Source organism: Nipponia nippon, unplaced genomic scaffold (genome assembly GCF_047370975.1).
Source record: "Nipponia nippon isolate SJK-2023a ecotype South Korea unplaced genomic scaffold, ASM4737097v1 scaffold_3, whole genome shotgun sequence".
NCBI lineage: Eukaryota > Metazoa > Chordata > Aves > Pelecaniformes > Threskiornithidae > Nipponia > Nipponia nippon.
In genome coordinates this window covers 1869281-1890406 of record NW_028262347.1, presented here as the reverse complement: position 1 = coordinate 1890406, position 21126 = coordinate 1869281, and the positions used below count along the sequence as shown (strand labels likewise).

The 21126-nt window shown below is 54.2% G+C and overlaps 1 protein-coding gene across 8 annotated transcripts in view; it reads left to right on the top strand.

Moving 5' to 3' along the window:
• Positions 1 to 13843, top strand: part of UBE2H (ubiquitin conjugating enzyme E2 H) — a 55805-nt gene extending 41962 nt beyond the window's left edge. For all 8 annotated transcript variants that reach the window (XM_087766522.1, XM_087766521.1, XM_087766528.1 and 5 more), the window contains 2 exons: positions 3047 to 3175; positions 9928 to 13843. In XM_087766522.1, the coding sequence (XP_087622648.1) occupies positions 3047 to 3175; positions 9928 to 10052 (254 nt within the window). In that variant the 3' untranslated portion in view covers positions 10053 to 13843. The remainder of the gene's footprint in view (positions 1 to 3046; positions 3176 to 9927) is intronic.
• The last annotated feature ends 7283 nt before the right edge of the window (positions 13844 to 21126 follow it).

Sequence of the window (21126 nt, the reverse complement as noted above, 5' to 3'; positions counted from 1 at the left end):
CGTGGATAGCCTCCCTGCAGCACGCTCTCACAGACGGTCGCAGTGGGGTTTCTGCACTATTTCCAAACAATTTCATAGGAGGGCTTTCCTATGTGAGAGGTTTCCTAATGAGTGCTGCTGTATTTTTGTCATTGTTATTGCTCGTAAAGGTGGAAAAAACTTCAGGGTTTGCTGTGCTTGCCATGTATTAATATCAGCAAGCGTGCAAAAATCTTCTCTGTTTTTCCTTGTGATGTCAGTGATAGGTGTAAGGCACTTGAAGGTATCAGGTGTGTATTCTGTACAGAGCACCTTCCGCAGTCTCTGGTGAAATCTGGCGTTAGAAAGCGCATCGCTTGACAGTCATCTTACTGCAAACTTCCCTTGCCTTGCTGCAGGATGCCTTGAAGCTGCAAGGACACTGGGGTGACTGCATTCGCTCTGCCCCTTCGCTTGGAGGTTATCAACACCAGAGCGCCTACACCACCTCTTCCCTTCCAGGGCTTTGCCTCCTTGTCTGAAGTCGGGAGGTGGCCCATTTCTGAACATGAAATGAAAAGGGGGAAATAATATTCCCTGGTGCCTCTCGGCACAGCTGTGTTGTTTGGAGTTTCACCCCTTTAAACCAGAGCGCTCCGGTGCTGGCAGAGGAAATGGGTCAGATAATTCAGGGAGCAACTAAGGTGGAAGAGACCCGGAATAGCTACCGATAAATTCATGAGGACCTCGTGTTTAAATTCCCTTCTCCTTCCCTAATGAAGAATCAAGTCCCCAGTGCTATGGTTGGGCTTCCTGCACATGTTCAACTAGTTCCTGCTAAACCAGTGCCGCTTTGGAGGATTTGAAAGAAGGGGGAAATTAATGAGGTCTCTTAAAGAAAAAAATAAAATAAAATCCCTGCGGTGTGTCCTGTGAGCCATGGTGGCCTTCCAGGGCTCTGCTTGCTCAGCCTACCTGCGACTTTAGTTGTCTAATGGCCACGAAGAGGTATGTGATCTAGGCCTGCTTTGTGAAGAGACTTCTCCCAAGAGCAGGTGATTTCACAGACTAAAGTCAACTTCTTGCTGACAGCGTCTGAACCCAATCCCTGGGAGGTTTAACTGGTTTACCAAGGGCAAGCCACTACCACAGCAGGAAAATATTCTTCTACAGCATTCTCACTGCTTTTTGTGGGCCCTTTCTGGATTAGGATCCTTCTTCCAGTTGCTGTTGCGCTCCATCCTGGAAGCAACTGGTGGCACCTGGCTGCTCAGTGTGCCAGCCATGGAAAACTTGGTCAGGGTACCGTGTGTGCTCGAAAGGGCTTTATCACTGTCCTCTGCCAGCATTGGAAGGGGCAACAGTGTCTATAGTAGAAAGATTTCAGGGTAAAACCATGTAATTTCTAAGTGGTGTCCCTGTATAGCAGAGACCGGCCGATCGCTATCCATAGCAATCGATGGCATTACTTTTTGCGATTGGGTGATGCAGTATCAGCCGTAAATGAACCCTACGCTCCTGAGTGTATATAAAGCCATGGCCTTCCCTCCTGCTCAGCGGGGTTTATGCTGAATGGGCGCCTGAAGTAGTCATAACGCCGTGTCTGTACGTCCCGGACGTGTTGATGCAGGAGGGAAGAACTGACAAAACCTCGAGTCTCCTTTGATCCTCTTGAGCAAGATCTGAAAGCGCATTTTGAAAGCACACCCGTTGGTAGATTTGCAGAGGTGGTAACGTCGGGCAGTGGCGATGATCTGCCTGGACCTACTGTGCAGCTCTTCCGAGGCTGTATCTTTGCTGGCGATGGAGTTAGAGCCCAGTTTTCTGTGGCTGCAGCCCAGAGCCAGAGTAACTGCACAGGGAGAGCGCTTGGAGATCTCTACCCCTACCTTGCCCACCCATTTTGATGAATCTTTTAGAAAGTGAAGGGCTCTGAGGTCCCTGCCCTCTGTCAGGTCTGGTTGTATTTAGCAGCTCCATGAGGCTCGGAGGTGGCTGGGCTCAGGAATAGTCACACAGCCTTGTTCCTGTAAGAGGCAGGTTGAGATGGTTAACTGCTCGCGTGGTGGATCCTAGGGAGCGTTGGGCTTCCCTTCTGACAGCTCCGCTTTGATCCGTGCTGGAGGGCACTGGTGATGCTCATCCACAGGCAGGATTTCTCTGCCACCAGGAAAGAGACACTCCTTTTAGTGAGGGAGGAAGGGGGAATCCTGATAAAAGATGCGTAGAATATTCCCAAAGAAAACCCAACAGAAAACCCCGCGTAGCAAATGCTGGTCTGCCTGGGGGTTTAATCTCTGCTCTGCGTGGGTGCGCGTGGTCCTTCCGAAGCCCCCGAGGAGAACTGATGACGCAGGGCTTGTTTCTGAACACCCCCACCGCTGAAGTGTGGTACTTGTCATCTTGGGGATGTGGGAAGAGGGTTTCGTGTATCCACAATTACTCATCGGCACCAAAATTATGTTTCCTGTTGTGGATTATTTACTGACAGATGCCAACTGGCACCAAGGTGTTAATGTGAGCTCTTGACATTCTGCAAATTGTTTTGAGTTGGAGGAGGGAGCTGTTGGTTGCTCTTTCTATGAACGCAATCATCTAAAGTGCTGTGGAGATGCTTTGCGCTCAAGATGCATCAATTTAGTCATGGAACGTAAGACATTTAAAGATGGTGATAGAAGAAGGCAGAAGAAGGAGAAGAATTCAGTGAGGGGTGAAGCACAGCCCTGTTCCTTTTTCTTTTTTTACTTTTTTTAAGCCAGGGCTGAGTCTCGATGGGAAACAAGGCAATTGTGTCCTCCTTCTTCTTTGCTTAACCCGCAGATCTCTGTATCTACGTTGTTGGGATGTCGAGTAGTTTGTGCAGTTAGCTGAGGAGCTGCAGCATGCCTCCAGCAGCAGCAGGAGCTCTCTTATCAGCCGTGTATGTGCTTTCCCCGATGCAGTTTCCTTTATTTTAACTTGTGCCCAGATTTTCAGTGCATTTGCCCTTGAAGCTTTGTGCTGCTGTTCCAGGGCCAGGGCTGGCCGGATGATTAATCGGACTGACTGTGGGTCTGTGGACATGAACAACTGTGTCTTTCACTTGCAGATCTCACCAATATATTTGAATCGTTCCTGCCCCAGCTGCTGGCCTATCCTAACCCTATAGATCCTCTAAATGGTGACGCTGCAGCCATGTACCTCCACCGACCAGAAGAGTACAAACAGAAAATTAAAGGTAAGGGTGTAAATAACAGATTGCGGAATGAGTGGCATTCCTGTGATTCCACCTGGGGGGAATGAGGACTGTCTTTGCTGCACGTTTGCGTGTCAGTGCCCATTCCTTCCCATTGCAGGGGCCCCGTCCGTTGTAAATGGGGGCAGTGTCTGAAGGAAGGGGTGAATGAACTGCTGCTGCGGTCTGTGCAGTGTGTTTTTAAATCTGGCAGGGTTTTTAAATCAATTAGCAGACCCTAAGCAGGGAAGGCTGTCAGCAATCCTGGGTTAGGATTCAACACGATTTTGAGAGATGGGAGAAACGATTCAGAAGAAAAGGTGTGCGACCGAAGAAGGGACAAGGAAAAGTGCTAAACTGAAACGGGAGCATCTAGTTGCACAATTACTGGGTAGAAGGTGGCTTGTTAGCAGTTCTGTGGAAAGTGATCCGAGAGAATCGAAGGATCGGCGATGCTGGTGCAGAAAACCCTTTTGTACTGTGACAGAGCAGGAATTTTCTGTAAATGCCAAGTAATCCTTCCTTGCTACTTCCTAGTTCAGCGGAGGCTTACTAGTGCTGTGCCCGGTTCAGGAGCTGCCATTTAAGAAAGCTGCAGACCAGTTAGTAAAGTCTGGCAGGGTGTAACAAGGGCAGATGGTCTTGAGGATGTGTCTTAAGAGGAGAGAGGGAAAGAATTGGAGGAGTTTAATCTAGAGGACCAAACAGGGTTCGTACCAAAGGTGCCTTCAAAGAGGAAGGGAATGATTTATCCTGTGATCAGTGCGAGCAGAATGTGGTCACAGGCGTGTAACGCGGCTGGGGGAGCCCAGGCTAAACATTAACAGTGACCGGTGAGGGTAGGGGAGCGCTGGCGGACCCGTGAGGGTGCTGGTGTGTCTGCTCCTGGAAGGACATGTTAGACAAGGCTGAGAAATGGAGTCAGTACCTCCCTGGGATCAGGGAAGGCTCCCACTAAGGGCTCTCAAATACTTTGGATAAGCCTGGCGATAGAAGGACTGTCCTAGCAAGCTGGTAAGCGAGACACAAATTGAATTAGGCTTGCAAACATAAGAAATAAGGTAAAAAATAAGAATTGCACTTTGAATTTGCACTCTGACTTCCCTAGAATCAGCTGACTGCAGACAGGAGCAGGGCGCCGTTTCCCCATGTGACAAGCCTATGGCAAAGCCACGGACTTTATTTCTCCCCTGATCCAGTGAACGCAATCAGCATTTAATCTAGTGGTGGGAAATTTACAGCCTTTGGCCCAGATTTGGTCTTCAATTAAGTTTTTAAGAGACTATGACCACCTGATTTTTTTTTTTTTTTTTTTGTTACTGAATAACCATAAAACTTGTTTGTCCGTGGGAGTCCTGCCAAAAAGCCTTGCAGGGCCTGTTCAACAAGGAGAGCCTCCATGAGCGGCACGATCTAATCGTCTTCCCGGTGTAGCAGCTTTCCTAACGGAGTGTTGTGAAAGCTCACGCATGTTTGGAGAGCGCAGGTATCCCAGAAAGACGTGGGATTTGGTGGTGGAGTCCTTCCATCAGCTCTGCCACGTCACTCCGGAGTGGTTAAACCCCGAGTCACTTTGTTCTGATGCGAAATGACTCTTCATCAGCTGCAATTTTTGTTTGAGGGTGGAACTACAAATGAGGCCAAGCAAAGCTGTGATTTAAATACTGAGTTATTGAGCCCACTTTGCTTGACTCCTCTGACAGCTGCATGACAGGATCGTAAGAAAACTACCCTGCAGATCTGGCCTGCTCAGTATCCTGAAGTCCATTGCCTGTTTTTTCCTATCAACAAGCTTCCAGGCAAAATGGTTTGTCAGATAAAATCTTCAGGGCCAACACAAGGGATGCTTTCTTTGAGTGTCCTCTGTGCTTTAACGAAACGGGAATAAAAAAAGATGCACCCTTGAAAAAAAGTCAATGAACTGATGCTAGCCAACCGCAGGTGTTTCAAGGAAGATCTGAGGACATCCCTCCAGGAGGCTAAATGGGGTAGTCTGCTCCCTCATTTCCATCCCAACAGCCAGGTACAGGCCGTGAAGATGATCTGGAAGGAGTTTTAAGTGCTTGCAACGTCTCATGTTCCATATACCCAAGAGTCCTGCCTCTGCTGTCTCTTCCCAGGCTTGCGTGACAAATACAAGATAGGGCTAAACACTGTCATTCCTCATATTGTAGCGTTTTTAAAAATAGCCTTGGACATGTTAAAATTGATGTAATGGATTGTAGCAGCTTCTCTGGTCTGGGAAACTCAGTAGTGCAAATACATAATTTATTGCTGCTTTTCTTCATTTTTTAGTTATGAGCGCATAGAACAGTTGTTTCACATAGTGGTGGTGAAGAGATGGCTTAGAGATGTGGCCCAAGGTTTGTAGCTCCTCTGATTGTCGGTATGAGACCCAAACAAGTAAGGATTTATTGTGAAACTTGTAAATGACCATTAATAATACCACATACAGCTGGAGACTGTGATTCTTAGCACTGGAGCCTTCAGGTAGATGAAGTAGTTCATGGACACAGAGCCAAGTGCTCCTTTAGGATCTCCCTGACGGTCCTTGGTGCGATGGCTTGCCTGATGACTGACAGAGCACTGGAGGGCGGCCTTCAGATACGCAAAAATGGCTCAACGTTTTCTCGCCTTGAGCTGTTGGGAGTTGGTTCTTAACTCCCGTGTGTGCTGCTTTTCTTTCTCTTTGGTAGATCTAATAGGAAAACTTCTTTTGGGAGCGTGGTGGTGGTGAGTAACAGCAGCTGAAGGGTGCTGAGGGGCAGGATGAGTGTTTGCTGGGAGCAGAGGACATCTCTGGGAGCAGTTCTCCCATCCCACATGTCGGCTCTGAAGTTCCAGTAGAGTCCTTTGAAACACCAGTATGGCTCACAGGCACATACGAGCCACGGGGCGTAACCACAGCTTGTTCTTGTTGCTCCAGGGTTTAAAAACATGAATCAAAGCCATGTTTCCCTGGTAGGAATGGTTGCATCAAGGCTTCCCCTTCTTGAATAAGCTTCTGTGGAAGACTCTCTGTCAGTATTCGGATGTTGCGGTTTTCTTCCCTTAATAGATGGAAGATCCAAGTTCAATACAACATTCAGCGCAGAAGCTCCCTGGAAGTTTGACCTTTCCCAGATTAAACCTTCAGGAAAACCCAGCCCAGGGGCTTGGTAGCTTTCCTGGGTAGAAGATGACATTTTAAGTTTGAAGTGCTTCAAGCTGTGTTTTTAGGTTAGGCTCAAGCAGGCCTTTTCCAACAGTAAGAAACAGTGGCTTCCATGTCTGAATCTCCAGTGGCCCAGAGAGCACTTGAAGTAGTCAGTGAAGAAGCACTGCTAGCCTCCTGACCTGCCGTGGTCCCTGGCTTGTGGCTACTATGTTTGGGGACTCCCGAGGCAGCTACGGCAGTTGTTTAGGTGGGTTTGGGGTAAACGTAAGGGGAATGTATTTCTAAGGTGCCCAGTAAGGGGTTGCCTTTGTCATCCAAGGACATCCAAAGTCTTAGAGCAAAGGAACTTGGGTTCCCCTTGCCGGATTGTGCAACGAATAATGATTTATCTGGGTAAACACCCCTTTTCCAGAGGGAGATTAATTCTTGGAAAGCTATGGGAAGGGAGTAGCCGCTCCAAGGATATGTCATGTCGGCATCCCATCCCCTTAGCTCTGCTTGTCGTCTACTGCCAACCCACCTTCCCCTGTAAATTCTCTGAAGACGCGCTGCTTTTTTGGGTCCCTCCTTCAGTTAGTCCCTCTCGTCTTTAAACCATTAGGTCTGTTGCACCAATTCTTCTCACTTTGCAGTGTCCGTCTCTCTTGGCAGATGGTCCCTGTCCCAGACTCTGCCACTCCTGTTCTCCAGTACAGGCAGGAGACGTGATCAGGCAGGGCCTAGGCTCCGTGGTGACACAGGCAAGCGCCTTCCAAGAAGGGGGTTCTCGGTGGCGAGGACCTGAGGATGGAGCACAAGGGTGCTTTTCTGTTGATACACCGTGGGCTCCAGCAGCCTGAGGGCAATGCGAGACCTTGGGCGCTCCGTGCTTCCCGGTGTTTACATAGCTGCCTTCAATACTTTATCAGTTCTTAACAAGTTCTTGTAAAAGAGATTTGAACAGCTGCTTCTGTAGTCCGAGCAAGCAGGTTAATAATGTGTATTAAACAGGCGGACTGAAGCTGCGTGCGTCATTAGATGGAGAAGCTGAAGCTCCCTGGGCTCAGAAGCACCTTCCAGCCAGCTCTCGCAGCTTTTCCAGGGTGGAGCAGGTCTGCCAAGGCCACCAGCTGCTCCGTCCTGGGAACTCCTCCATAAAGTGTTGGCTTTGGGTTGCTCTGTCCTTACTCCTGAACCCAGAGTAACATGTTTGGGCTCAGTGTCCCTATGTCAGCTCCAGAAATGCGGAAAAAACCCACAATGATGATGCAGATCTCTTGCAGAGTATTGTCCCTTCCACTGGGCTGAAGGGTGGAAGTGTAGAGGGACAGCTTTAAGGACAGCCAGGCTTTGCAAAGCGGAGTCTTTAAAAGCTGGGGTGTAGCACTTGGTTGTCTGGCATTAGCTGCATCCTCCCGCAGCTTTGTCAGTGCATCCACCTGCTGATATGGTACGGAATAAAAAGCAGTGATCTGTGCTCCTGGAGGAGAGATGCTCCTCGTGGACCTCGTTCTCTGGGAGGAATTAAAGAACATACAGTTGGGACGGCCGCTGGGCTGGGACTGGGATGCGACATTCGCATTTCCATGCAGGGGCTTATCTTCAAGCACAAAGGGATGGTGGTATTCCCTCTTTCTTCAGTTATTTAATACTGCTGTTCGGAGGAGGCTTTGTCGGTTTTGAGTCCCTTTTGTATCTTAGTACCTTTGTATCTGGAAAGATAATGAATTCACAACTGAAATTCCCCAGCAGCAGCGTGAGCACAGCACCCCTCTCCTCCGCGAAGTGCGTGCCCCGCCGCGAGGAGGAGGTACTATTGGCATACTGAGGTTACACCACTTCTTCATACCATGAAGCCGCTTTCTGTGTGAGGTGGAAAAGAGGAGAAAATACGAGGAAGACTTGAAATGGAGGCTGAGCACCCTTTCTTTAGCCTGTTTTGTGTCAAGCTTTCACCCCTGCTCCATTCTGCACACCCGCAGGCGTGTAAGGAATAGGCTTTCTCTGCTGGGGCTGCCAGCCCCTTGGATCTCGGAGTGGAAACTGCGGGAGCCTCCTGCAGCCGTGAAGGAAGGAAAAGGATTGCCAGACTCGGTCTGACTGATCCGATCTGACTGATCCGACTGATGCGAGGCCGCCCCTCGAGTGCTGTGCTCAGCGTTGGGCCCCTCACCCCAAGAAGGCCATGGAGGGGCTGGAGCGTGGCCAGAGCAGGGCAGCGAGGCTGGGGCAGGGGCTGGAGCCCAAGGCTGGGGAGGAGCGGCTGGGGGAGCTGGGGGGGCTCAGCCTGGAGAAGAGGAGGCTGAGGGGAGCCCTCATCGCTCTCTGCAACGGCCTGAAAGGAGGCTGGAGCCGGGGGGGTCGGTCTCTTCTCCCCAGGAACAAGCGATGGGACGAGAGGGAACGGCCTCAAGCTGCGCCAGGGCAGGGTTAGGTTGGATATTAGGAAAAACTTCTTCCTGGAAAGGGCTGTCAGGCCCTGGCCCAGGCTGCCCAGGGCAGGGGCTGAGTCCCCATCCCTGGAGGGATTTAAAAGAAGGGTAGCCGTGGTGCTCGAGGACGTGGTTTAGTGGTGGCCTTGGCAGTGCTGGGTTAACGGTTGGACTCAATGATCTTAAGGGTCTTTTCCAACCTTAACGATTCTATGATTCTACAATCCACTTCGTGTTGCCTTTTTGCTCTGTCCCTCCATGCAGAGGTGACCGTGGAAGCCGCGCAAGCCACGGTTGGCAGCAATTAATTCACCTGCCTGCAGGAATCCCAGTAAACCAGTTTTCCCGCTTGCCGTACAGCTCCCTGCTTGCTCCTGGCTGAAGTTCAAGGTGTTGATCTGGGTGCCTAGAGCCAGTGTGGTTTGGACCCCGCTGTGAGACACGGTTTCCATCGGTGACCTGCAGCGCGGTGGCCTGGCTCCCTGCGGCTCCTTCTCAGCCAATCCTATGGCTGCTGGCAAGCAGGTTGCCAGAGTTGTGCTTTGAAAACAGAGCCTGGGGCAGACCTGTGTTTATTTCAAGGCTGGGGAAGGGAGCTTTTGCTTTTTATTTAGGAAAAAAACCAAAGTGCAGGTATTTCTGCAGTAGTCTTTTGCTCTGCTTTCTCTGCCTGTCCTTCCTTAAACTCCGCATAAGCTAGTCTGGAAGTTTAGTCTGGCTCTCGGCTTGGCTTCAGTGATGCTTGTTCTCTGCTATCAGTTTAAACTCTCAGATCTTCATTTTTTTAAAGTCAGGCTACATAGTGACATCGCGATGGCTTTTTAGGCTTCTTCTCTAGGTCGCCACGGTCGCCACATCCTATTTTGGCTGTAAATTGGATCCTATCCTACTAAGCGAGATGCGCCATACCGGGGAGGACTTGGGTTGTCTCCAGCTACGAGTGTGCGTGATGCTGACGTAGAAGCCTTGCGATCATACTTGTTTTCAAGGGTCTTGCGCGTCTCTAAGGTCTCCGTCGGGTGTTTTGACGCGTTGTTGGACAATGCTGCCTTTGGTCTGAGAAATATGGTAACCTATGTGACTTCTCAAACGTGACGTGACCCAACCAGCCGTTAGTCGTAGTTCACCCATCCTCTGACTGTTGAATATATGCTGCTGATATGTCTTTTCTTTTCTGTCACGTACAGAATACATTCAGAAATATGCAACAGAAGAAGCACTAAAAGAACAGGAAGAAGGCACCGGGGACAGCTCGTCCGAGAGCTCCATGTCCGACTTCTCGGAAGATGAGGCTCAGGATATGGAGTTGTAGTAGAAGAGGCAACCTGCTTTTCAGAGAGACTCTAATTTCCTAACCATGAGAAGCAGACTATAATATTCATATTTAAACAAAGCAATTTTTTTTATTACTAAACAGGTTTTTATGAATAATAGCATTGATATATATATATCACCCTTTAGATCTTGATTTTCTTGGTCATTTCTCGAACCCGAGGTGCATAGCATATTCCCACATTCCATTTTGGTAGCAATATGCAGCCCGAATGCATGCATTCAAATTCCATTTGGCCAAGTCAACTTGTGTGCTACTGAACTGTCAGCTAAAACAGCTGCCCTGGTAGGTAGGGAGTTAGCAAAAAGATGTTTGCTTTCTTATCGATGTTTCCAAAGACACCACCTTGGATGCTAACGTGGAACAGCGTTTTCTCAAAGTGTAAAATCTGGGGGATGATACACTAACCGTGTAGATCAGACAGTGGAATAAAAGGTGCTCCTTCAGGTCAACCTTGCTGATCGTATTTTACGTGGAGTCACATTTAAAAAAATAAATAAAATAAAAACAAACAATACAAATGCATGGAGCTATTCAGAGCATTGAAGCTTAAAAATTTTGACTTGGATTTTAAGTCCGTTTTTATATGTGGACTCCTGCCTGCCCTTCTGAACTGTAGGGACTGACAACCACTGGTCTATTTGCTTTTGGGACTTTCGAAAGCCTTCATCTGGATATTATTCACTTTCTTGGTCTGGATTACGAGCTGTTCCCTTTTCGGGAGGAAAAAAAAAAAAAAATACAAACCACAAACGATGCTCTCTGAACAGTGCTTTGATTTAGCTGGAGCACATGTGAAGTCAAACTCTTACTTTGTCATAGTTTTGAAACTGCTGCCCTTTAATGGCTTCAAGTTTTCTTTTTTTTTTTTTTTTTTTTTTCTCTCTCTCTCTCTTGCTTGAAGTATGGTTAAACACCTCGCAAACACTCTCCAACTCCTAAGAGGGTCCTCTGACCAGATGGATTAGCCTTGCTGAGAGCTTCAGATCCACGAAGATTGGCCCATTGGCTGTAGTCCACGAATCCATCGGCACTGATTTTATTTTCCTTCCCCCCCCCCCCATCTGCACCAGCTTGGTTAGCCATCTGCTTGTGTGTGTACAACAGGATTAAAATTTCTTAAAAGTTAACAAAGAAATATGATCTAGAAAAATTTGAGATGAATAAAAAAAGCCTAAAAGCACCCATTGAGGAAGCAAGTGAATCTGCTCTGTTCTGGTTTTTGTTGTTGGTTTTTTTTTTTTCCCCCAGGATGCTTCTGAATTGAAATGTTTGATTTCTCCTGGTGTCCTTCAGCAAGCTGAGATTTTTTTTGTTTGTTTGCTTTAACGCTATGAAATCTAATATAGTAAATGTCTCCCTGGGATGCCGGTATACTTGAATTTGGATAATTGTGCATTGGAGAGTCAAACTAAGATGGATTTTTAAAGCTGAATGTTACCTGCTGTATTCTTTTGGGGTTTTTGGAGGCGTTTGGACGAGATGTTTTAATTTGTGGTGCAACCTACAGGACAGTGCATGGAAAAAAAAAAAAAATCAACCCACCCTGAGCAACTCTTGTGCAGAGTTTTGAATGTCAGACTGGTACATTTGTCATTTTCCCAGAATTGTGTGGGTTTTTTTTTTTTTCCTTTAGAAATGCAACCAAGTTTTGAGTCATTGGGGTTGGAAGGTTACAATCCTATTTCTAATTCATAAAGCACAATCAATTTTTTTTTTTTTCTTCTGGAAAAAGAAAAAAAAAACCAAACACCAAACCTCGTAAAGTACCACTTTGCTTTAGCATGATTTTCCTTAATAAAAATATACAAAGAATTTCCTTTATGTTAATTACGGGCATGAAGCAAAGGTTTTTCCTCTCCTTTTTCCCTTTTTATTTTAAAGCAGTAATGTTAGGGCTGTGGCTAGTGACTGTGCTGAAGTTCTCTATCTAGCATTTGTGGCTTGTCGGAAGGGTAATATTAACTATTTAACATGTAATGGTGTACTTAACTCTTATCTAGCACGCTGTTTTTCTCATTACTTTGGGGAGGGAGGGGCCACGGTTTGCTGGCACTGTTTAACTTGCTTACCTGCTGACCTAGCAGTTTGCTTGTGCTATAACCTTTACTGTAGGTGCTACTTAGGAGTAGAGTAAGTGCTGGGTGGTGATATCAGTTTAAAAGATAAAAAAAAAAAAACAAAAAAACACAATAAAAATTTGTATTTTTTCAATATTGTATAAAAATAGTGTTCTAATTACCTCATCCCCCTTCCTTTGCAGGTTTTTCTTCCCCGTCACTCCATCCCCTAACTCGGATTTAGTGCATCAAACCGCTCGCACGTTCCCCCCCTCCTTTTGTGAAACGCGTGTTCTGCTAAACTGGGATTCCCCCCAAAAAATACCGGTAAAGCCACCGTTGGCCAGGGCCAGCTCCTGATCCGGGCTCGCGGAGCTCGTCCAAACTGTGCCAGCGGGCAGCTCGACAGGTCTAGAGCCACGAAAACGCGCGTCCCCAGCAATTCCCGACGCTCCTGAGCTGTGGCAAAGCTCACTGAGGGTTGCCCTGTGCCCGGCGGCGGAGAAAAACCCGGCTGCCAAAGTGCTGCTTGTAAAAAAAATAACGTCTGTCCTGGATGTCAGATGCTTCTAGGGGCCGAGGTGGACCGGGGTCCGCTCTGCGGGTCGGGAACGCCTGCTCCTGGCCGCCTTCCACCCCTCTGCTTCTTCCCCTCCAGCGTTTTTCACCTCTTTCTCTTCCAAATCTCCCTCCTTCTCCCAAAAGAAACTTCCCCCCCCAAATAGTTTGTAAATAAAACTACACCTACGTAGTCTGGAAGAAAAGGTGGAGCCATACTGAAGCGAGATAGCTCTTTTTTTTTTGGGTCATCTTGAGGGTTTTTTCTCTTCTTCAGGAAAACAGTGGTGGTGTCACCTCCTGCTCTGTCAGGGTGATGGGAATTTCTCAGCCAGCCCGCGACGGACCCCGGCTTGAGCTCCCCGCTACCAAAACTTGCCACGGCCCCTTGGCGCTGTTTTGGAAACAACCTTTGGCTTCTATTCCTGTAATCTCTCCTTTTGCTGGCGAGGTTTTTGCTGTGATGTGAAAAGCTGAGTTGCCGTGCCCCTCGATGGTGGCACCCGGTGCCTCGGGGCCGGTCGGTGACCCTCCGTGCTGAATTTTTCCCGACCCACAGGTCGGTTTGGCGGATGCAGTAGGATGCCGGTGCGGGGACGGGCTGGAGCAGAGCTTTGCCGTCATCCCTGTATGGCGTGGGCTTGTCCTCTTGCCTCCACCGTGTCCGTGGTTGAACCCCAACCCATGTCTCTCTTCTTTACATGTCTACCGTCCCTTAACGCGTGCCGGAGGGACGAGGCTCCCCATCCCCGCCGGCGGACGGCACCCGCCCGGCAGGGACCCTCCTCGCAGACCATCGGGAAGGCTGGGAGGTGTTTGACGATTTTCTCTTTTATTTTTTTGCTTCTTTTTCGCTCGTCCAAGTTCTGCTGGCACTTTAGCGGGGGTGTTCGCAGCATGAGAAATGGCCATGAGTTTACTGCCTGTGTTTGGTACCTATCGTGTGATACTTGAAGAGATCAGGGGTGTTTTTCCCTTTGTTTGAGTCGGCTCTTTTTTTTTTTTCTTTTTTTTTTTTGCGTTGTTGATATAGTGGGCACATCTACCACCCTGACAAAATGCCTCTTCTCTAAGAGTATAACCTCTCCAATAGCTGTGTATAATTAAAGAACTGTAAACTTTTTTTAAAATAAAATATGTATATACCTTGAAGCTTGGCTGGTGCTTGATCGCCGAGAGCTTGGTCTTGCAGGAAAGACCCTGGACCTTGCGGCGTTGACTCTGCGTCCCACCACAGCTTCACCCGTGTCCCATCTATGCCAGATCAAAGCCATCCTGGGGTATCTTCTGCCTGGAGATGATCGGCTGGAGGTGGAAGCAGAGGTTGTTGCGCACACCCAACACGTGGATGGTAGTGCTCGGGGTAGCCGGCTCCTTCTCCAGCTGATTGCCAGTGGGTGATGTCCTTCCATGCCCAGTGACCGTGGCCGGGGCACCAAAGCTGGTTTTTAGGGTCTTGGGCTGGAAATGAGGGATCAGTGCAGCCGCGGGGCATCCGTCCGTCCCTCCCCATCCCTCCACCTGTGCGGCCTCATAGCGTGGATTTCTTTCGAGGTCTCTTCTTGCAGCGGGACAATCATTACAGGTAATGCTGCCAGAGGTGCCGCAGCCATCGTGGGAGCCGTCTTTGGTGTCCTGGGCCGGTAATTATGGCAGAGGTGGCTGTTTTCTGTATAATCATGCATAATTTTGGCTTGATGTTATGCGGGGATTGGGATAACGTACACAGGGGCTGTGACCGGGAGCGTGAGCCATTCAGGGACCCCCAAATTGGCGTTTCGAGGCTGTGGATGGGCCAGGGAAGGGGAAAACAGCCTGGCATGTGGCTTGTCCTCATCCTGGTTTAACTTGCTGCAGCTGCTCTCCCAAATTTGCTGGAGCTGAGCGAGACCTTCCTCTCCATCCTCCTCCTCCCCGCACCCTTCCCTCGCTCCAGCCAGGGCTGTTTGTCACCCTAAGACCCATCTTGGGGACAGGGTGGCGGGTCCGTGTTGTGCCAGTGCCACCTGCTGCCAGCACCCAGCCTGGCAGCCCTGAGCACCTTCGGGTGATGCTGGGTGCACTGGGGGGGGGGACACACCCCGTCCCAGTGCCACCTCTTGGGGCCACCAGCCCTCTGGGCTCTGCCCCTTGCCCTGGGGAGGGAGCAGGGAAGGGGGGACAGTCCTATAACCCCCCCCCCGCAGTGTCCCCCCCCCTTTTAGGGGAGCTTTAAGGGCCAGCTGGGGGTGGCACTGTCCCCTCTGCCCAGCAGGTGGCCCCCGTGCCACACCAGTAGCCTCCCACTCTGCCCAGTACAGGGTAAAGCTGGCCCCGGTGCTGGGTTCCCTCCCTGTCCCCTGGCTGTGGCCCCATCGCTGCTCTGTCCCCTGGGTGCCAAGTGCCACCCATCGTCCTCCTTCGGGGTCTGGGGCTCGGCTCAGCCTGGCCCGAGCTCCTGCGGGGCCCCGGGAGGTGGGTGCTGCTTGGGGGGCTCGGTGCTGGGGTGACACGGGGGACAGGGACCCCGGGAGCACCCGGAGGCTCGTCCTGCCCCGTCTGTGTCAATGCCGAAGGGCATCAAGGGACAAAGCACTGAGCCTGGGGACCCCCCGGGCTCTGGGTGCCATCTCGCAAGGCACTGGGTACCTTCCCCATGGGGCTGTAAGTGACATCCCCGTGGGGCACTGGGTGCCATCCCTATGGGGCTCTGGTTGCTACCATCATAGGGCCTTGGGTGCCATCCCCATGGAAGTCTGGGTGCCATCCCCAAGGGGCTGTGGGTACCATCCCCACAGGGCTTTGGGTGCAATCCCCATCAGGCTCTGGTTCCCATCACCACAGGGCTTTGGGTGCCATCCCTGTGGGGCTCTGGGGGCCGTCCCCATGGCCACACAGCTCCTGTGACAGAGGGGGACAAGCCAGGGCTCTGGTTCCTTCCCCTCCCAGCTTTGTCCCTGTGCTGGGTGCCAGCACCTTCCACCGTGGGAACCACTCCCTGTCCCCCTTCGGGACCCGAAGGACCTTGGGTGCTGCATACCCATCCGGATGCCACCCCAAGGGCTGCCAGCACTGCAGCCTGGCCCAGGCCACCAACCCAGGGGCAACGTGCACCTCCGAGCCCCAAGCAGGCACTGAGACGGGCCACTTGCGGTGACCCCAAGGGCCACGGGGGACACCTGAGCCTGCTCTGCGTGCCCCATGCCAGCTCCGGTTACGGCCCGAATTGTTCCTCCCGGCTGGAAGAAATGCCGTCAGCGCTGGCGGATCGGTGGCCATTACTAATGCATGACACTCCGGCGGGAGACGGCTGCTCCCGACTCCCCACGGCGGGGCTGGGGCCCCCCGAACGGCCTGCACCCCTCGGGAAGGGCAGGAGGGCCAGAGACGGGTTTGGGGAAGGGTCTTGCTCCCTCCTCGCTTCACCCGGGCCCCGAACGCTGGCTCAGGCGGGCACTGGACGTGCCTGCCCAACGCAGCAGGTCAGGGCCTGGTAAACACGTGTGCCCGGCTGGAGCGCGAGCACGGTGGGGCTGGGGCCGGGGCCGTGGCCACGCTGCCAAATGGGTCTTGCCCAAGAAGGACCCCGGCACCCCGCCACATCTCAGGTGACCAGGAGTGGTCCTGCAGAGGACGTTCACATCTCAGTGCGTGTTTACTGGCAAATAGCTCTGTTTTTCCCCATAACCAGTGATCTGGACCCATTTGCAGCTGCGTTCTTCCTCCCCGCTTTGCTCCTTCCCAATTTTTAGCTCTTTTTCCCAAACTCCTCTCCTTCACCCCCAGTTTTCCTCTCCCCAGCTGAGCGCGGTGATGCCGAACCTGGCAGCTTCACCCCTCGCCCACCCCAGACCAGCATCTCCCCCAAAGCCGGGGTGGTCCAACCCACTGGGGTGGGATGCCCATCCCTGCGCATCCCACCACGCAGCGACACCCATCAGGACGAATGACAGCCACCACCTCCCCATCCCTGAGCTTCAACCCCATTTTTAAGCCAGGCTCTCATGGGGTAGGGTGGGGGGGGATTTTGCCAGCGCCAGCCTCACCAGTGCCATAAAACGTGTCGGGGAGGGCTCCCCGGCTAATGTACTTCGGCTGCGTTCCCTCATCCCTCTGCATCAATATTGCATTATCGTTTCCATCCCCATCTGAGCCCAAGTGAGGAGCCAGAGAAAGAAACCTGGCCCTGGCCGAGCCCTTGCACCAAGCGCCGGCTGGGCGGCTTTGCCCGACCCCTCCGCCTTTCCAGAGACTCTTCCAGGTCCAGCCACATTAAATATTCGGTTGAGGCACAAAAGAAGAAGATGTAAATTTTTAAACAGGGCCATTTGCTCCGCTCGGTTTACGCGGGCTGAGGCCTCGACGAAATTTCGGCTGTACCTTCGCGGAGCCAAAATATTGATGGTGCTGGGGAGAGGGATGAGCCTGGCGCCAAGGGGGCCCATGCTGTCCTTGGGTTGGCACCATGCAGACCACCATGATGCCTTCCGGCTCTTGGGGACCATCCTGGGGTCTCAGGGACCATCCCTGGGCCTGGGGACCATCCCAGGTGCCTCCTTGCTTGGAGACCATCCCGGGATCTGGGAACCATTCAAGGTGCTTCCCTGCTTGGGGACCACCCTGGGGTTTCAGGGTCCATCCCTGGGCATGGGGAACATCCAGGGTGCCTCCCTGCTCGGTGATCATCCTGGGGTCTTGGGGACCATCCTGGGTTCTGGGAACCATTTGGGATGCTTCCCTGCTTGAGGACCATCCTGGAGACTCCAGGACCATCCTGGGCTCTTGGGGACCATCCTTGCCCCTGGGGACCATCAAAGGTGCCTCCCTGCTTGGGAACAATCCTGGAGTCTGGGAGACCATCCCTGGGCATGGGACCATCCAAGGTGCCTCCCTCCTTAGGGACCATCCCAAGGTCTCAGGGACTATCCTGGGCTCTTGGGGACCATCCTTGCACCTGAAGAACATCCAAGGTGCCTCCCTGTTTGAGGACCATCCCTGAGTCTCAGGGACCATCCTGGGCTCTTGGGGACCATCTGGGGTGCCTCCCCGCTTGGGGACCATCCTTGGGTCTTGGACACCGTCCCAGGGTTTGGGGACCATCCAGCATGCCTCCCTGCTTGGGGACCATCCCAGGGTCTCAGGGACCACCCCCAGGCTCTTGGGGACCATCCTGAGTTCTGGGGACCATCCCAGGGCATGGCGACCATCCGGGATGCCTCTCTGCTTGAGGACCATCCTGGGCTCTTGGGGACCATCCCAGGTCTTGGGGACCATCTGGGGTGCCTCCCTGCTTGGGGACCACCCTGGACTCTTGGAGACCACCCAGACTGTGTCCCCGCTCAGGGACCATCCCAGGGTTTGGGACCCATCCCAGCGAACCACCCAGTGTCCCTCCTTTCCCCAGCACCACCCCGGGGTGCCGCAGACACCAACATCCCGAACACATCCCCAGCCCCAGCGTGGGGACAAGCTCAGCCCCATCCTGGATGGTGCCCCCAAGATCCAGCACCCTCACCCCCATCCCAGCCCTCTCCTCCTCCCCTCCTCCCTCCCTCCCCAATTCCCCCCATCTTTTTTGGGGGGCTGCTCCCCACCAGCACCCCCCCTGTGCTTCACAGCCCCAAAATGCCTTTTCCAAAGGGGTTTGACCCCCCAAAAGAAATCCGTGAGGCACCGAGCGGCTTCTCCCACCCTCCATCCCAGCGGCCTGCGGCAACCCGATCTGGGTCCCAGCGGGCAGCCTGGCCCCAAACTCGTCGGGCTGGTTTGCGGCACTGGAGCCCAGTGCTGCACAGGCACTTTCGGGGCGGGGGGGGGGGCCTGCAGTGACCCCCCCCATATATCCATATATTTTTATATATGGTTTGCATCTGTGCGTTGGGGGATTTAATTTTGGGGGGTGACTGGGGAGGGGGATAGTTTTAGGGGAGAGGGGATGTAATTTTAGGGGGGGTGCCAGGGTGCGGGCCATCCTCGTGGCTCCAGGGCTGGGACAAGGCGGGGGGGGGGGGGGGGGAACCCCTCCATCCCCCCGGGGATCCATCCCCCCCTCCACGGCCACCCCACCCGCCGTGCCCCCCCCCCCTCCATCCCGGCGCCCATCCCCGTCCCCTCGGGGCGGCGGCAGCTGCGGGCGCGGCGGCTCCTCTCGGGTTGCGGTCGGGGGGGCTGGGGATCGGGTGGAAGGGGAAGGGGGGGGATAGGGATCGTTTTCCGTCTCCCCCCCTCCCCGGGATGGGGGGGGGGGGGGGGGGGTTTAGGGAACGGGAAACCGGATCGGCGGCGGCGGCTCAGGTGCGCGGCCGCGCTGCCGCCGGTGTCCGGTGTCCGACAGCCGGTGAGCGGCCCCGACGGCGGCCCCGGGGCGGGCCGGGCCCGGCTATAAAAATTCCACCCCCCAAGGGGAAGAAACCGCCGGTTTGGGGGGTTCAGCCTTCCCCGGTCCTTGCCCGCCCGCCGGGACGGAGCCGCCCGCCCCGAGGCCGCGGTGATGGGCGGGCGCCGCCGCCCACCCCATTAAGGGAAGGGAGGGACGCGGACGGGGCGGGGGGGGGGGTCTCTCCGCCCGTTTTAGGACCCCCCTCCGCGCTTGGGGTGGGGGTCCCACCTTCAGCCCCCCGGGGCGGGTGTAGGGGTAACGGGGAGGGGGGCATCTACCGGTGGGGCGGCCCCGAGGGTGGGGGGCTGGGGGGTGGCCCAAGGTGAGCCCGGCCCCCCCCGCCCCGGGCCCGGCTCCACCTTCTGGGGCACCTGGGCCAATTGGGAGCCGCAGGGGGGGTCCCCCCGGCCGGGCTAAGGCCGCCGTCGCCGCCGCTCCTCGCCACTTGGGCGAGCGCCGGGGCGGCGGGTGGCGGCGGGGACCCCCCCCGGGGGGAGAGGGGGGGAGTGGCGGGGGGGTCCCGTGTCCGTGTGTCCCCCCCCAGCCCCGGGGTGACCCCCCCCGTCGGGTCCCGCTTTGGCCGGCGGAGCCGAGGCAGCGCCCGGAGCCGAGGTAAGTGCGGCCGCCTCGGCCCCCCGGGGGGGGGTCGGGTCCGGTTGGGGCCCCCCCGGGGCTCAGGGACCCCCCCCCTTGGCCACCCCCTTCCCTCCGGTCCCCCTCTGCAGGATCCGGCGTGTCCCCCCCTCTCCCCGCTTTTCCTCGACGCGGGGTCCCCCCCCAACTCGGGCTGAGCCCCCCCAACTTCTCCCCCTCCCAGCGCCCCCCCCCGCTCCCGGGGTCCCCCCAAACCTCTGCCGTCGGGGGAGGGGGTCGCAGCGATCGCATCCCACCGGGGCAAAGCAGGTGACAACGAAATGGGGGTCCAACCCCGTTGCCTGCAGCCGCAGCCGCCCCCCGGCCTGGGGGGGGAGATTTTTGGGTTCAGGGGTGCCCCTTCCCATCCCCCCCAGTGCGATGTGTCGCCGCTTTGCAGCCTCGATGGCAGCTCTGTTGTCACCAAATAGTGACCGTAACGAAAGCCGGGCCGAGGGGGACCCCACAACGTGTGGGGGGGTGCTGCTTTGGGGGGGGTGTGTGTGTGTGTGTGTGTCCATGCCCCCCAACCCCCGGGGTAGGTACCCCCTGTCTGCCCCTCGCCTCCGCCCGGGGCTGGAGGAGGATCAGGTGCGTTGTCCCCAGCTTGGGGACACCAAAACCTCATTCGGGGGGAGCAGGGTGGGGTCCTGCCCCGGGCTGGGGGATGCTGGGGGGTGGGGGGGTCCCCCGGGCGCTGGGGCAGCCGGTGGGGCCGTGGCGGGTGCCGCCAGCACTGTGGCACAAATCTGCCCAGTTCAGCCCCGAAGCGGGGCTCCCGGCTGCGCACGGCAGCTCCGTCACCATCCCTGTCCCCGTCTCTGTCTCCCTCCCTGTCCCCATCCCAAGCCCCATCCTCGTCCCTGTCTCTGTCCCTGACCGCATTCCCGTCTCAATCCCCATCTCCATCCCTGTCTCCATCCCCATTTTTATTCCCATCCCTGTCCTTGTTTCCGTCCCTGTCTACATCCCCATTCCCGTCCCCATCCCCATTCCCGTCTCCATGCCCATCTCTGTCCCTATCTCCATCCCCATCCCTATCTTTGCCTCTATCCCCATCCCCATCTCCGTCCCCATCCCCATCTCCATCCTCGTCCCCATCTCCATCCCCATCCCCATCTCTGTCCCCATCCCTGTCTTTATCCCCATCCCTGTCTCTGTCCCAATTCCTGTCTCCATCCCTGTCTCTATCCCCGTCCCTGTCTCCATCCCCATCTCCGTCCCCATCTCCATTTACATCCCCATTCCCATCTCCGTCTCCATCCCCATCCTCATCCCCATCCCTGTCTCTGTCCCTGTCCCCATCTCCTTCCCCTCCTTGTCCTTGTCCCCATCCCCATCCCTGTCCCCATCCCCACCCGGGCTCTCCCCAGCCGCCCGCTGGCGTTGCCCACGGAGCGGGGACCAGCGGCCATGCGAATCAGGGTGTCGAGCATGGGCAGGC